Below are 17,409 nucleotides of genomic sequence, written 5' to 3' on the forward strand. Positions count from 1 at the left end.
ATTATCTTATAGAACTTTGGCTACTTTACCTTTGATGACAATTTACAAATTTATTTGACACCAAAACAATATTGTTAATGGATCCGTGTTCGTCATTATGCGTAATTCAATTCACAAATCAACAGGAAGATAAGCATAATAACTTTATAAAATATAACTTTCATTCATTGACAATTATAGGGTACAAAAGACAGATTACTCTCTCTTTACTCTCAAGTGTCGACATTCAAATGACAATTCGATGAACAAAGAATCATAACAAACGTAGCCAAAATGATAACCCAATGCAACAATAAAGTTGAAGAAAATAAACAAAGGAAGTTAAAGATCACCAAAGAGAAAAGTCCTTCCACTCAACTCCGTTATCCAAGAATTGGTTTTTGGAATTAGTACGAGGAAGGTGCAAACACAAAAGGTCCGACAGAGTAGAGGATAGAGTTGCTGTTAGGAAGTCGCCTGGATTTGGATTTGGTAAGAGGGGCACCGCCAATGCCGTTGTTGGTGTTAGTTTCAACGTTGCAGTCACCATGAGCAGGCTCATCAAGGAACACCCTGCAGTTGCTGAGACTGTAACGTGGGTTTATGTACTTACTCAAGTTCACGAGGAAGTACCCCTTTTTATCTGTTACTGGTGTCTGCACTGATAAAGGAGCTGCTTCATACCCATTCTCTTTCTTAACCATGCATTTCACTCTTGCTGTTGCTCCTGTCAATTTTGCACACCATTTTATACATCATTAATTTCACTAGTCGCAATATATTGTTGCATGAACGTTGATACATGAAGATTCACCCACAAAGAATATATATGCTATGCATGAAAATTGTATTATATACCTTGCATTGGAATCAATTTGTTGTTCCTTCGGCAATAGATAAGGCCTTGAACCTTGGTAGCAGCAGGTTTTTCTTGGGCCTGATCGTATCGCTCTAGGCTATGACCATCCTTGTAATTGGCAGGTTTTTCTTGGTCTTGAATCTCTTGATCATAGCGCTCTAGGCTATGACCATCCTTATAATTCGGACCCTTTTCTTCGGGATAGTATTCCTCTGTGCTACGACCATACCTTTCCTCGTTGGGTTTGTATGGCTTCAGACTGCGGCCTGCTCTGTAATCTGCTGAAGCAATTCCCACAAATGTAAGAACAACAATGATGGCTAAGAAAAAATGGGAAAAGGCCATTGTTACGAAATCACACTAACTATTACTGATGATTTAAAAAACCGTGTAATCACACAAACTATTACTCTTTCTTATATGCGTCTTTAGTATTTATAGTACGTTCTTCATGCTTTCAAAATTTTCATCACTTTGAAATGGTATTGCCGTCCTTAGCTAAGTGCGTGCCTTAAGTAGTTGAGCCCACGTTTGTTCCAAAAGAATTTGCGCAGCACTATTTCATGAATTGGTAAAAGTTTTGATTATTAAAATTGCTAATCTGCTATATGTTTCTTCTTTGGGTATATAGAAAGACAATTATTTTAGCTGATCTGCACTGAAAATGCTATATGCGATGTATGAGAATATAAGAAATAAAGAATAGAATTATTAATAATAAATATCAATAACACCAATTAGCACATGATATGTTTATGATTTCTAGAATAAGTACTCCATCCATTTTTTCAAATCTACACACTTTGATTATCAAGTTTTATTAGTCTATAGTTAAAGCGGCTAAATCTTTCGTTCGTTAATTATTGTTTACATGCGTGTTCAAATCATTACGCTGACTTTTTTTATATGTAAGTTGCCAACGTGGAGAAAGCCAAATGCATGAGAAGGTATCACGTCGCAACTGATGTGACAATCTAATATGATCTCCCTATTATCAATAGAGGAGAGAAGCAACTCATGGCACACTAATATTGACTGTAATTTTTAACAATAATATAGCTATCTTTCAAGACATGAGTATAAATAAATTGCAAAAGAGTTAATTCTTGGAAATGAAAGCTTTTTAGGTGGCTACCATAAAATTGTAGCCACTACTATTACTTAATCTCAACCCTTTATATTAGTGACCTATCTTGTCCATTAATTTCGTTGATCTTTAAGACATTTAAAAAGAATTGCCGAAAACTAGGTGAACTATTAGTTGTGAATTTATTAATTTATAACTATATTAGTTTTAGTTCAATCATAAATGTTAGTTAAATAAATGGTATAGATTTTAGATTAAAAATGAAGGGTCTGGATTAGACAAAATATCATATAGTGTATCCATTGTAAAATTATCCCTTCAAATGACACAATGACGCACACTACCTCCGTTTCATATTAATAGTTACACTTACACTTTTCACGCATGCCGATGTACTACTTTGAGCCTTTATATCTCTAACTTTGTATTTGTAAAAAATATAAAAAGTCGATATTCTAAAACTACATATCAAGACGAATCAAACAAGATCCCACATGACTATATTTTCTCTTAACCATAACTCACAAATGATAGTCAAAGGGAAATGTGTGAATAGTGTCAAAAGTGAAAGTGTAACTATTAATATGAAACGGAGGTAGTATTTAACAAGATTGCTCATTAATTAGAATTTAGTCTCAACATTTTCTAGTTTTGACTTGAAAAATCAAAGTGATACTGTCAAAAATAAAAATCACAAGGCAGATCCAGCATGGATTCATTGGGTTCAACTGAACCCAAGGATCCGTAAAAAAAAGCATAATTTTACAGGAAAAAAGAGAAAACATTTATAAGAAAAAGAGCCCAATTTAGTAGAATGTTATGCTATTAGCTCGCCGTGTCGTCCGCGTTAAACTTAAGGCTTTGGTGTGCTTAAGGTCGGAGGATCGGATCCCAGCAAGAGTATGAGGTACTATTCTAGTTTTTTTTTTCCACCCCTTTGTTTTTTTTAAGGGAACCCCACGAGGGCAACTAAATATAATTTGAAAGAACTGCCAAAGCCAATACAGACTCGGTATGAGAAGGAAAATAAACTAACCAAAATTTTCTACCAATGACCCAAGGCAAGCAATGGGCTAGCTCATGAGTGACCCCATTACTATATCTACAAACAAAACTCCAAGAAACGGTATCTAACATACTAGTAGCATGAACAATATCATCAAGCATAAGATGAAAGCTACCCCGCCTTGCACTTCTAAAGAAATTGCGTTAACTAGGTGAAGACAATCACTTTCCACAACCACATCCCAAAAACTAAACTCCTCAACTAGTTGAATACCAAACAACTTAGCCTTTGCCTCATCAATTAAAGGCTCCCACCAGTCCTTCACCTTCCATGTTGCAACCACCAACGCCTTACCATTCACCCCCTAACCATTGCTTCAACCGGCGCTCCCAACCCTCCGTTCACATTGTGCTTAACGGAGCCCAGTTCAGGTCGTGTCCAGTATTGCTGAGCAGCTAACCCCACGCATGCACCATTTCGGTCTTCCACATGAAGCTCCGCCATGAGCTTATGCACGTAGGCCATTATTTGATAGGGATCATAAACCTCCCCCTCAAACAACCACATGTTCCTTGCCGCTTGCATTCCATATAGACCAGCATATCATCATCAAAATCCCATGTTCTAGACGAGGGAGTTACTCTAGAAATGCCAGTGCCCAGTTCCTAAAGTTGCAATACACCCCTGCCATTGTTTCGCCTACACTACTTGAATTCTAGATAAGACTTACAATAACGTAGTTCCACAAGCAATGCAACTCCGTTTTATCCTCTATCTCACAAAGGTTACACAACGGTGAGATACTTGTTACACACTTACTCAGTCCCCTTTTGTGTCGGCAAAGCGTCGCAACAAGCTCTACAGAAGAAAAAATTAACACGAGGAAGAGTTTTAGACTGCCATATATTGCTCCATAAATTAGAGCGTATTGACGACGAAGCCATCACACTTTCGCCATCCAACTCACCAAAAATGACTCGAAAGGCCAAACTGACTAAGTAGTCTTCGTCTTTCTCCAGATCCTAACTTAAACCATCGTCAGGAAGATGAAAACTAAAGGGAATGCTCAAAACAAGCTTTCTCTCAAAAGGGAGAAATATCTCATTAATGAGAGGGACATTCCACTCAACCGAGACAAGAGGAATAAGATCACAAACGTTCAGATTAAGTACCAGGGATCCATGGACTTGACGACACCAATATATTTAACATGACCCATTACTCCACACGCCATCGAACATCATACCCCTTTGCACTACCCATTTCACCCCTTCACATGTATTTGAATGTCCTATTATAAAGGTTTTATTGAAAACTTTTTTTGAAGTCTTCTACAATTCTTTAAAGAAAGGCTCACAAACCTGATTGGTATTGTAAAATCTTAGGGACAACTTAGAGACTTATCCAATGTAGATTTCCCTGTCATGGCTTCATTAACGATCACGAACAAAACTGAGTTCGGGGGTGGGGGTACGAATAAGATCAGGAATCAAATTCACCCTTTGTTGGCCTCTACTTAATATCGATTCATGTCTAGTTTTATGCAACTAAATAACCAAATAATATATTTAACACGCTAAAAAAAAATCATTAGAGAAAATTTGATTCGAGTTTCATCATCGAGTTTGAAACATAAACGATGGTGAAAATAATATAAAAATGGAAAGGCTGTAATAGATGAAGTCCTATAGTGACATAGACCCGATGGGAAAGGACATAAATGATTTAGGGTAATGATTCGCTGACTCATTCTAGGAAATCAGAAATAAGAGACCAAGCCTTCAAATTGAATTGTTAATGCACTGACAAAAGGATTGTTGATGATGCTGATTCTCGTTGTAGCAAGTATTAGAAGTCTATTGTCATCGACCATATTTAGTAGCGCGTTTGTAGGATCCAACACTAGATGTCTGAAGTTCTTTATTTAGTTGGAATTCATAGTAGAAATATAGGTTGCATCATTTGATTTTTTTTTTTACGTGTAGGGTTTGGAGTAGACCCTATGGAAGTGATTGCGCCTCTAATGTCAAGATTGTAGACCCCATGGAGTCACGCAACTATTGTGAAGGCGGTCAAAAGTAATCTTCATGACTCTAAATGAAGTTAGGGTGGTGATAGTACACTTAATGATCTTTAGAGTAGGCTCAGCGTTTGTTCCTCCATTAGGCAGTCCAAAGTTACAAATCTCTCGATCGGTCATGAACAGAATCGAGTTGACCTCGCTAATAGGTTTTAAGAAGTAACGTGTTGAAATGAGAAATGGAAATGAGACACGGGAATGGAAAATCAAGATGGAAACGAAAATGAAAATGGAAAATGATTAGAAATGGGTATGATTTGGACTAGTTTGGGCTTGACTGTGATGGGGACATGGGACTAACTATATGCAAATGCAGATATGGACTAGACTAGACTATGCAAGCAGACTGCATTGAATGATCGTGCTTTGCTCAATACTATACTTTAAACCTACAATAAGCATACTAAATTAATGCAGGCTAGACAATAAAGAAGGCTAGACTTTGAACTTATATTTGGAATCAATAGGCTAGACCTAAAGGTACAACTTGGGTTTTTATAGTCCGATGACTTGATTAGAGTTTCCATACTAGACTTTGGATTGAACTTTTATAGTCCGAATAGTTAAATAGGGTTTACATAAAGTGCAAACTAGACCTAAGGAATGAATTTTATAGTCCGAAAACTTGACTAGCGTTTACATATAGAGGCAAACTAGAGCTAGGGAATGAACTTTTATAGTCCTAAGACTTAACTTTATTGCCCGAAGACTTGACTAGCGTTTACATAGATATGCAAACTAGACCTGGAGAATGAACTTTTATAGTCCTAAGATTTGACTACGGTTTACATAGAGATGCAAATTAGATCTAGAGAAATGAACTTTTATGGTCCTAAGACTTAACATTTATAGTCAGGATACTTGACTAGGGTTTACATAGAGATGAAAACTAGACCTAGGCAATGAACTGGGCCTAAATGGACCTAAGAATTAGATTGGATTAGACTTAAATTGGAATGTGCTAGGATCAGACTTGTGACTAGGCTTGACATAAAGATTCAAATCAGACCTCGATTTTGGCATGAACTAGACTTATATGGGTCTAAGATCGACTCTAATGATAGTGAATATATGGACTCAAATTTACATGGGCCTAGGATAAATGCAAAATGGACTCTAATGCATATGGGCCTAAAAATAAATGCAAAAGGATTGGATTATATTAAATGAAGGTGTTTGGAGTCAGCTTAGAATTTTCGAAATTCATTTTTGAAAGGAACCCCGTATTTTTTATCTTTTGTTAAGAAAAGATAATGGATTAATTTTGAAAGTATAATTTTTTGAATATGTCTTGTATGATGGTGTTTAGTAAATGTTTCCGAAAAATGATATAATAGAATAGGGTGCAGGATTGCTTTTAAAAAAATTTAAGTATTTTAAATTGATTGAATATGTTAAGGTAAGATTGATAAGGAAGATTAGTTGGATGGTAGGGAGAAGGTAGATATACATGACAATTCTAACTCTACCATCACCAATTTTCTAGATAAACCTTTTTTTTGTTTAACAGACTCGACTATGCATGAAAAGACCGATTTTTAATGCTTGAATTAAGTGAGAGCCCTAAAATGACCATGCTTTTACAAGAATGCAGACAGACCGAACATAAGATTGACCAACACGACAACTAAATCGATGAAAAGTATGCGATGCACAGACTGCATGCCACCCAGCAATGCTGCACAGGGCATGCAGTCGTACGTCTAGCGTGGGAGTGGTGCACCATGCAATACGCTTGGCGCACTACTCCTTCGACATGTTGGCGGGGTTTTGGCCAACTGAAGATCTTTTATTTGTTTTTTGGATGCGATTTTAGATGCGACGCACAACAACAACAATTTGACAAGTTAATAACACGCCAAATTGCAATCACAAGCAAATGTCATGTAACATGGATGTTCCAACCTCAAAGTCCAGTTATATGTTTGAAACTATAGTCAGGTTTAGGTTAAGGATGAAAGGGTCCATGACTAAGACATTGATCTCATGCTTCGTACCTTTTCTTAAAGAGTTGCCCAGGTGTAAAACGCACTCCAGTTCTCAAGTCAGGAATAAGATAACAATGCCATGGTTGGGTAGGTTTGCTTATGACTAAGATCAAGCACTATCGCTCATGAAGCTTTTTGGAAGGACAAAGCAAAAACCCCACAGGAGTGATCACGCATAGAACATGAGCTAATGAGGCAAGATAGATTGTCCTTATCGTGGCTGAAATAATAGCAACCTATATGCAAAACAATATGTTATCCGAATGAATAAAAAGAGAATGGATCGTATTTTTCAAGTTTCACACACTCATTTAATTTTTTAATTATAAATCCTCCCTAGTTGAGTCGTCAAATTGCAGTTGTGTTTTTAGTTCACCTACGCGAGATGAGCGTGTTTTTGAATGTCTCTTAATACCCCTCATGATTGCTTTAAAGGAATTTAGCAGGCTACTCATTCAAACAAGATGCATCTTTCTTTTAGAGAGCTCATTTCCTTAGTTACTCCCTAGTTAAGCATGCTTGGTTGGGAGTAGTCTAGTGATGGGTGACCTCCTGGAAAGTTTCTCAAAATGCACATGATTGAGGACAAAATACGCCAGAAGAATTTGTGTTGGTTATTGAGAATAATTTTGGCCCTAGATGCGCATTGGTGACGATATACTCGACTCCATATGGGTCGGGTGTTACAAATGGTATCAGAGCAACCCTGCGACCGCATGTTGGGACAACACTAAGGTCCTCATGCGTTTAGTGGGGGAGGATTCTGGGGCTACATTGTCATAAGGAGCGACCTAGAGATCGTCAGACCGAATATCTGGAGTCTCCGACGATTAGTCTTCAGGCTGTGGCAACCCATAAGCCGTATGCCGAATATGTGGAGTTCTCAGGCGCAACGAGGGCGCTGCTATTCTCAAGTGAGGGGGTTTATGTAATACCCTTCATGATTTCTTTAAAGGGATTTATCAGGCTACTCATTCCAACAAGATGCATATTTCTTTTAGGGAGCTCATTTCCTTAGTTACTTCCCATTTAAGTGTGCTTGGCTGGGAGTAGTACATGAATGGGTGACCTCTTGGGAAGTTTCTCAGGGTGCGCATGAGTGAGGACAAAATACGTCGGAAGAACTTGCGTTGGTTATTGAGTACAGTTGCTAGCCCTGGATGCACATTAGTGACGATATACTCGACTCTATATGGGTCGGGTGTTACAACCTCCTTGTAAAGGTTTTGTGAAAATTATTTTGAAGTTTTCAACAAGTCTTTAGATGAAGACTCATAAACCTGATTGGTTTTTGGGAAATCTTGGGATAACTTTGGGACTTATCCAATGCAGATTTCCCTGTACTGACTACGATCCATAAATGGTCAATGAACCACATATTGAGTTTCTAAGGTGAGGGTACGAACATAGTCAGGAACCACATTCACTCATTACGGGCTTTTACTTAATATCGATCATGCCAATTTTTATGCAATGGAATAACCGAATGATATTTTCATACACCCTAAAAATATTTTAGTATAGGTTGATTCAGGAAACACATAAAATACTATTTTTAAGTGATATGTTATTATACAATCAAATCTCGGGGAACCTTACAGGTTGTTCAAAATCTTAGTAATATTAGAATAGTTCCTTAGATCTTGAATAACAAAAATAAACATGTGAGGTCATGAAAGCATAAACAAGATAATCATAACATCATGTATATGTACGCAAAAAAAATAGAAAATAAATAAAAGGGTTAGAATGTACAAAGGAAAGCGTTTTTATTAAAGATCTACATCAAGAAAGAAAGAGTTAATAACATCAATATTAAAAACAAAGGATTTATTTAATGACCCTCAAGATTATATCGTGGCTTGGGTATGAGAGATAGACAACCTTCGTGATGACCAATCGTGAAGCCTGAAGAAATATGTGTGTGTTTGAATGTAGATTTGAAAAGTATGAGAGTTTGTAGAGAGGTTTTCTAAAATCTATTAGTTAAATATGAAGGTTGAAGTGTAAAAGTGTATGAAAAAACCGTGCGAAAAAAGGTTTATTTATGGGAAAACAAAATCTATGTGTCACGCAGAGCGTGCAAAAGACGCACATCTCTGTGTGACGTATAATTACACGTGAGAGGCGCACATTGGTGCGTCTGACGCAACATGCCCCAATCAGCTGCACACATGTGGCATGCGCTTTAAAAAAGATAGAACTAAAAGCCTGCGTGTCGTACATCGTTGTGCACCAAGCGCACGTCTCTGTGTGCGACATACAGGGCCATGTGTCAGCCGCACATTTGTGCGCCTAACATGACTTGGCCTGTGCGTCTAGCGCACTTTGGTGCCCCAGGCGCACTGCCTTGCTTTTGACGTGTCACATCTTTTTTCTAAAACCTGTATTGACGATTTTCTTTTTTCTTTTAACTCCAGAAATTCGATCTTAATTATGAAAATATTTATTTACTAAAATAAAACCATTGCACATGTGGCACGTGCTTTAAAAATGATAGAACTAAAAGCATGCGTGTCGCACATTGTAGTGCGCAAGCGCACGTCTCTATATGCGACACAGGGCACGTGTCAGCCGCACATTTGTGCGCCTGACACGCCTAGGCTTGTGCGCTGATAAGTCATATTTATATATAGTTTTTAGGTTCATTTAGGTTGCATTTTAGAACATTTAGTTTCATATTTAGGTTCATTGTTGCATTATATTCTTAAGTTATACTTTTCTACTCCTATTCGGTATGTTTTCTTGTTTTTGATGAATTTCAGGCATTGAGGACGTATTTGGAGTATGATTAGCTAAGATTAATGATTAGGAGCACTTAGAAGGAACTTATAATGCATAAGGAACGTATGGATATGTCATATTACGAGTTTGAGCAAAAACAAAGCGGAAAATCATTAGAAGAAATGTGAAAAAGGAGTCATGTCTACTCCTCTGATAATAACTTTTGATGTGCTCCTTAAAATAGAGTAATTTCAGCAGATTTGGAAACTAGACTTGAAGATCTTTCCAACGATAGGTGGTACCCGAGGAGACTTCGAGTCAAGGAGTTATGTCTTTCGGAAGATTTACTGTTTCTGCTGGAATCTGCCACGCGTACGCGCGGATCACTAATCCGCCTATTAATGATTTATTAAAGACTTTCCTTATCTTGTAAATTACTTTCCTAGTCATATTAGGTTAAAGAATATTATTTAGATTAGTTTTCATTCTCTCTCTCTCCTCCCCCCCCTCTCCCTTTCTCACGTTATTTTTTCTTAGTTCTAGGTTTAGTTTTTCTCCTCTTTTTCTCTCTACTTTTTAGTGTAAACCCTAGTTTTTATTTTTCTTCATTAATTCATGAATTCTATTAGTTTCTTTCCTTGATTTCTTTAATTATGTTTTCTTTTATAGTTTTAGATCTCATCTTTTATTTCATGTTAGAGTAGTTTTTATTTCTAGGGTTTGGGAATCCATGTTTATATGATATGATTATTGATTGATATTTATTCATGGTTTGATTGATTATTTATTTCTCTAATTGATTAGTATTTTATTGTTAATCTTGCAATCTGATCAATTGTCTGATTAAATATTGCTAATATCGAGTCATAGATCGAGAAATAGTACTCTTTAGAGACTTACCTACAATTAGCAAATCTGATTATTTGAGCGACCGTACTAGCATATATTCATTTGAGAGCGTTAGTGCCTGACCAAGGATTAACCTGTGCTCTAGATATATGATTAATTGAACTGTGATAATATTTTGATAGTTTATAAGTATAAACATGGTGAACCATTGCCCTAGATCTTTTTAGTTTGATTTTCGTAGTTTGATTAGTTTAGAACTTTAATTCAATTATTCTATATCTTGTTTAGTTTCTCCATATCTTAGAAGCTAGATTAAAACGACCATCTCTCTGTGGATTCGACCCTACTTACCCTACTACATTGTTAGAAGGTTTTGCAGGAATTACTTTTGACGGGTGTACGACAGCCTATCAAATTTTGGCGCCATTGCCGGGGAGACGGTATAGTTTTATTTAGTTTTTATTGTTGGTGAGACTAAATTGTATATATATTTATATTAATTTTTTTTTTTCCTTTTTGTGAATATTTATTTTTTTTATATTTTTTTTTTGTATCATGGAGTCATGTTATTTTGATGATGGGGATAATTTTTTGCTAGGCAACATAATAATAATTCTTGGAATTCTCATGTTTACAGTTTTGATGCATCATATCAAAATCCTCCAATTTTTGCATGAGTTCTCCTGAATTACTCATATGTTCTGTGAACCCCGTGTATCTGTTAGTAATTCTAGAGCAATTTTTTCTTTTACTCAGTATGAGAATGAAGTGTTTTGGAAGTATTATCATAGGCTTGGTGATTTTATTGGTCCTAATCATGGAATTGAACTGTGGGATATGTGCTAGTGATTTATGAGGGGTTAAATGAGAAACTAGGATGGTGGTAGAATCTATGTGTAATGGAGATTTCTATTCCAATCACCTGATTATTGTTGGGATTTAATTATGTGGTTGGCTAGGGATACTTATGAGTGGGAGATGTCTTCATCTGCTCTTCTACCCCAAACTTACATGACACCACCTTTAGTAGATGGTTTTGATCCCTCTTCCCAATTTGAATGTCAATCTGCTCAGAATTCTAGCCCCAATCCGTTTATTTATGATGATAATGAGGGGTGGATAATAAAGGAGAGCTATTGGATGATGAAAGATTGAAAGAAACTGACTAATGTGATAGTTTTGCAGGAGGAAGAAGCATGGTTGAAATTTTCTCTTGAGGAAAGTCAAGTTGAGCGTGAGGTGATTTATGAGTCTTTATCGTACACTCATACTGTTTTTGAGTCTCATGTTCCATCTCTAAAAACTTGATATTAATCTTCTTCCCTATATTATACCTCCATCGCTCCTTCTTTCTCCCCTTTTGAATGACTTTCATGATAATGTAAATAATGTACAATTAGTTTCTTTTCCTTCTTTTGAGTCATGTAGAAAGACTAACATTTTTTCTTTCACTTCTTGTAAATATAATTTTTTCCTTTGATTTTTCTTTTTGTAGCTTTAGTAATTTTTTAGTACTAATTTTTTTCATTTTTCGTTTTCACTCTTATATAATATGCTCTGAGATGTCTGAGGAACATATGATAAACTTCTTAGAGCATTGAACTATTATGAGTGATCTACTAGTCTTCAACGGTCATGCAAGACCTTAAATTTGCGCTTCTCGGGAGGCAACCCAAACATTAACTTATTTTCTCTTTTCTTTTCGTTACTTTTTATTACGATTTTTGTCTTTGTTTCTTCCTTTTTGAGTGATTTTGCTGACTTTGGTGTGTTTTGATGTTTATTTTTTTGTAGGTGGAAAGAGTTTAAGAAAAAAAAAAAAAGTTCTCGAAGTCTTCACGGGCGAGAGAGAAATAAAAATAAAAAAAAAATCTTCCCAACCAAGCCCGCTGGCCCATCCATGACCCTGCTCTCCTCCCACGCGAACCCCACCCCCTCCATCACCGTCACCTTTACCGGCACCAACCGCACCGGAATTCTCTGCCGGCGCCTGTACACGCACCACCATCCCCTCTCTGTTTTTTTTTCAGCCTCGTACCATACCAGTGCCCAGCCTCTCTTTCCCCCGACACTTTCACCCTTCTATGACACAACACCCTTACGCCACCCACTACCACCGGTTCTCCTCGCCGGCACCCACCGATCTCTCGCGACATCCTCCTGGTCTGGGCAGCAACCCAGCGCTCACCCGCATCGCCGGCCTCTTGCTCTCTGCCCAGTACCGCGCCAGTCGCGACCCACGCTACCACCGTCTGTCCATCAACACCATGAGCAGCCGTTCCTGCAGCCCACCACCATTAGTCCATCACCAGCCCCCCTCGCACTCCTTCTTGATCCTCGCACCACCAGTCGCCCCCCACCTCATTTTCCTTTTCTTGCCTTTCCTTCTTTCGCCCCTGTGCGCTACCGCTTCCTGCCGCCGACCACCATGACCCTGCGCAGAACCACCATCATCACAGTTTCCGTCTTCGCACACACCAGCCGCAATTATTCCGTCTGATCTTTTCGTTTCTTCTTTCTTCCTTTTTCTTTTATTTCTTCATTTTCTTTCTTTTTATTTTGTATACATCTTTTTTTTTTCCGTTGTAATTTTTATTATTATTTCGAATGATCTTCTAATTTCTTTTTCATTTTTTTCCTCTATGATTGTATTAGGACTCATTCAAACTGGCAAAAACAGCGTGATTTTTTAGTATACTTGACTCTTCTCTCCAATTAATTTTGGGTAGTAAGCATCTATTTTCACTTAAACCTTGTTGTTGATGTTTGTTTTGAAATTCTGCTTGGTTTTTTGTTTATGCCATCTTGTTGAGATTCTTTTATACCCATTGTTTGGAAAGATTAGATTGTTGGGATTTTTGTGGTTTTTGTGGTGTTGTGGCTTTTGGTGGGCGACTTTGGTGTTTTGGTGATCCCATGGTTTGGTTCTAGTTCCTTCTCTAATCTGGTTTATGCAGTGAGGACACTGCATATTCTAGCTTGTGGGAGGCATATTATATGCTTTATTGCTTTCTAGTGTAGATTTCATTGTTTTCGTAGGATGTTGCACGGTTTGTACTGCTTATTAGAAATGGAAGTTTACGTGTAACCAAAAAAATGTACTGCTTTCTTAGTTGCATTAGCATATTCCATCTCATATTAGATTTCATCTCATTTTAGTTGCATATATGGGACTACTGCTAAGACTTTTTGAGAACCTTGCTGATATTTTACTACATTTGTTCAGTGTCACTCATCTTGTTCATGATACTTCATAGCACGATTGTTTCGCAACTGATTGTTTTGGTAAGATTGATTGATCTCTCTCTGGCTCGATTTAACATTACTATGCAGACACCTTAACCTATGTGAGCTTTTGTGCCTATAAATTGACGTATCTGTGTCAGTTCTGTTTTTTTATGTGTGATTAGTTCCTCGTTGTTGCATTGATCTTGACTTTGACTTGGTACTCCTTGATATTTGATAGTGCATACATTTTGATATGATTGAGGCGTTTCATTTGATGATCTTAGCTCCAGAGTTATTCTTATTTTCATATTATCCTTCTCTAGCCCCGCTGAGCCTTTTCTGACTTTGTTTGATTGATACCTACATTACAAGCCATTGGCCTCATTTGATTCTTGTCCCAACCTAGCTTGGGGGAGCGAGTATTAATTTTGGTTTAGTTTGTATTGAATTGAAGTGCTCTATTTGTGGTTTGGAAGGATGGAAAAGTATGTTTAGTGAGCTTTGAAATTGAAATGAAAGTTTGAAAAAAAAAACAAAAAAAAAAGTTTAAAAATAAAATAAAAAAGTTGTGAAAAAGAGTTGTGAATAAAGTGAAATAAAAAGGGTTATGATTAGATTTCTTGAGTGAAAAAGGTTGTTATTATATTTGGAGATTGTTGGTTGTTGCAGCGGAGTTGTGATATATTTTGGTCATGTTTTCAGTTATATGATGCTCCCCCTCTTGGTTTTCCACCACAATTCCAAATTATTTTCCATACCTTTAACCTCAGCCCCATTACAACCCTTAAAAGCCTCTTGATCATTATGTATTGTATTGTTGAGTATTAAGTGAGTCAAAAAGTCAAAGTTAAAGAGTATTTGCTTCATCTGAGTCGACTGATTTAGGTTAGAGTCATTATTTAACCCTTAAACACATGAGAGATTTGAGCGCACATAACTATAGTGAGGTCTGTCATGTTTGGTTAAATCCAGTTTGGGAGAGATGGTTTGTGATATGATTGGAAAGTCGATTGCGATACATGATTTCGATGCTTGGTTTATGTAGTGATTGTATCTCTTGTGTTTTCAATTGAGTGTTTAGCCCTATTGTAGCCCCATATTGTAGGCTGTCTAACTTTTCCGATGTCTATGTGTTATTGCTTGAGGACAAGCAATGGTTTAGCTTGGGGGAGTTTGAAAAGTCATATTTATATATAGTTTTTAGGTTCATTTAGGTTGCATTTTAGAACATTTAGTTTCATATTTAGGTTCATTGTTGCATTATATTCTTAAGTTATACTTTTCTACTCCTATTCGATATGTTTTCTTGTTTTTGATGAATTTCAGGCATTGAGGACGTATTTGGAGTATGATTAGCTAAGCTTAATGATTAGGAGCACTTGGAAGGAAGTTACAATGCATAACGATCGTATGGATATGTCATGGTACGAGTTTGAGCAAAAACAAAGCGGAAAATCATTAGAAGAAATGTGAAAAAGGAGTCATGTCTACTCCTCTGATAATAACTTTTGATGTGCTCCTTAAAATCGAGTAATTCCAGCAGATTTGGAAACTAGACTTTAAGAGCTTTCCAACGATAGGTGGTACGCCCCGAGGAGACTTCTAGTCAAGGAGTTATGCCTTTCGGAAGATTGCACTGTTTCTGCTGGAATCTGTCACGCGTACGCGCGGATCACTAATCCGCCTATTAATGATTTATTTAAGACTTTCCTTATCTTGTAAATTACTTTCCTAGTCATATTAGGTTAAAGAATATTATTTAGATAGTTTTCATTCTCTCTCTCTCTCTCCTCCCCCCCCCTCCCTTTCTCACGTTATTTTTTCTTAGTTCTAGGTTTAGTTTTTCTCCTCTTTTTCTCTCTAGTTTTTAGTGTAAATCCTAGTTTTTATTCTTCTTCATTAATTCATGAATTCTATTAGTTTCTTTCCTTGATTTCTTTAATTATGTTTTCTTTTATAGTTTTAGATCTCATCTTTTATAGTTTTAGATCTCATCTTTTATTTCATGTTAGAGTAGTTTTTATTTCTAGGGTTTGGGAATCCATGTTTATATGATATGATTATTGATTGATATTTATTCATGGTTTGATTAATTATTGATTTCTCCTATTGATTAGTGTTTTTATTGTTAATCTTGCAATCTGATCAATTGTCTGATTAAATATTGCTAATATCGAGTCATAGATCGAGAGATAGTACTCTTTAGAGGCTTACCTACAATTAGCAAATCTGATTATGTTGAGCGACCGTACTAGCATATGTTGATTTGAGAGCGTTACTGCCTGACCAAGGATTAACCTGTGCTCTAGATATATGATTAATTGAACTGTGATAATATTTTTATAGTTTATAAGTCTAAACATGGTGAACCATTGCCCTAGATCTTTTTAGTTTGATTTTCGTAGTTTTATTAGTTTAGAACTTTAATTCAATTATTCTTGATCTTGTTTAGTTTCTCCATATTTTAGAAGCTAGATTAAAACGACCATCTCTCTGTGGATTCGACCCTACTTACCCTACTACATTGTTAGAAGGATTTGCAGGAATTACTTTTGACGGGTGTACGACAGCCTATCATGCGCCTAGCCCACTTTGGTGCCCCAGGCGCACCGCCTTGCTTTTGACGTGTCCTGACATATTTTTTCTAAAACCAATATTGACAATTTTCTTTTATCTTTTAACTCCAAAAATCCGATCTTAATTATGAAAATATTTATTTACTAAAATAAAACAATTAATTATTGATGATTTTAAAAAGTAATACCTATAACACCCCAAATTACTCGCTTTTAAATAAATTATTTAGTAAATACTATTGGAGTAATTTAGAAGTATTACAGCAACGTGACTAACAAGCTTTCGGCAACAATTACTAACTAACAAAATAACTTGCAGCGGAAGACTTTAACCAAAAATAATAATACTTCTTTATTAATAAAAGTAAATATTGTCTCAATACTCAAAATAAATGAAACACTCTAATCTAGGTGAAGATCCCCTTCCTAGCTAGTATGCTCCCATGCACATCCAAAATTCACCTGCAAATCTGCTTACAAAAAAGATAAACAGGGCAAAGCCAAATAGGAAAAAGAAAATATGTGTCAGTATAAAACTGAGTACTAAGTGTACTATATAAGTAACCCATTTGTTAGTTCGTAATAATTTTTCATTTCGAAAACTCTATCACCAATAATTCAAGAATAACACTTTAAGAATAACTATTTTCAAACACTTAATAATAATTCAAGAATAACATTTAACAACAATCTCTTTCCAAACACTTGAATAATAATTCAAGAATAACCTTTTAAGAACAAACTCTTTCCAAACAACTTGGATTAAAAATAATCCTGAATACAATTCATCTTCTTATCTCCTCTTCTATTTTGCTAAGTGTGCACACACCCCAAGCTAGTCATCCCATCACGGAGCTATATCAAGGGGTAACTATAATCGCCAACAAGTGGACTTTAAATCTCTTAATATTAATCAAGCAGAATAATAATAATAATATGACTTGTAAGTCATGAATAAACCTCCTTCCTCATAAACAACTTTTTGAACATTCAAAGTTCATAAAAACCAATCAACCTTTCCTTGTAAAATAAT

General features: G+C 36.2%; 1 protein-coding gene across 1 annotated transcript; it reads right to left on the minus strand.

The window, feature by feature from the left end:
* Positions 1-145: 145 nt before the first annotated feature.
* Positions 146-1,429, minus strand: LOC104898901 (protein SEED AND ROOT HAIR PROTECTIVE PROTEIN). The gene is made up of 2 exons (XM_010686031.4): positions 838-1,429; positions 146-706 (listed from the first exon to the last, which is right to left on the minus strand). Exons 1-2 carry the CDS (start codon positions 1,181-1,183, stop codon positions 387-389), a joined length of 666 nt encoding a protein of 221 aa, XP_010684333.1. The 5' UTR covers positions 1,184-1,429; the 3' UTR covers positions 146-386.
* Between the last annotated feature and the right edge of the window lie 15,980 nt (positions 1,430-17,409).

This window comes from Beta vulgaris, chromosome 7 (genome assembly GCF_026745355.1).
Source record: "Beta vulgaris subsp. vulgaris cultivar EL10 chromosome 7, EL10.2, whole genome shotgun sequence".
NCBI classification, from domain to species: domain Eukaryota; kingdom Viridiplantae; phylum Streptophyta; class Magnoliopsida; order Caryophyllales; family Amaranthaceae; genus Beta; species Beta vulgaris.

Excerpts from the sequence above, each read along its gene's own strand:
- LOC104898901 (XM_010686031.4), bottom strand. The coding sequence starts at position 1,183 with ATGGCCTTTTCCCATTTTTTCTTAGCCATCATTGTTGTTCTTACATTT. Across the intron at positions 707-837 it reads CAAATTGATTCCAATGCAAG|GAGCAACAGCAAGAGTGAAA; the intron begins GTATATAATACA and ends CAAAATTGACAG.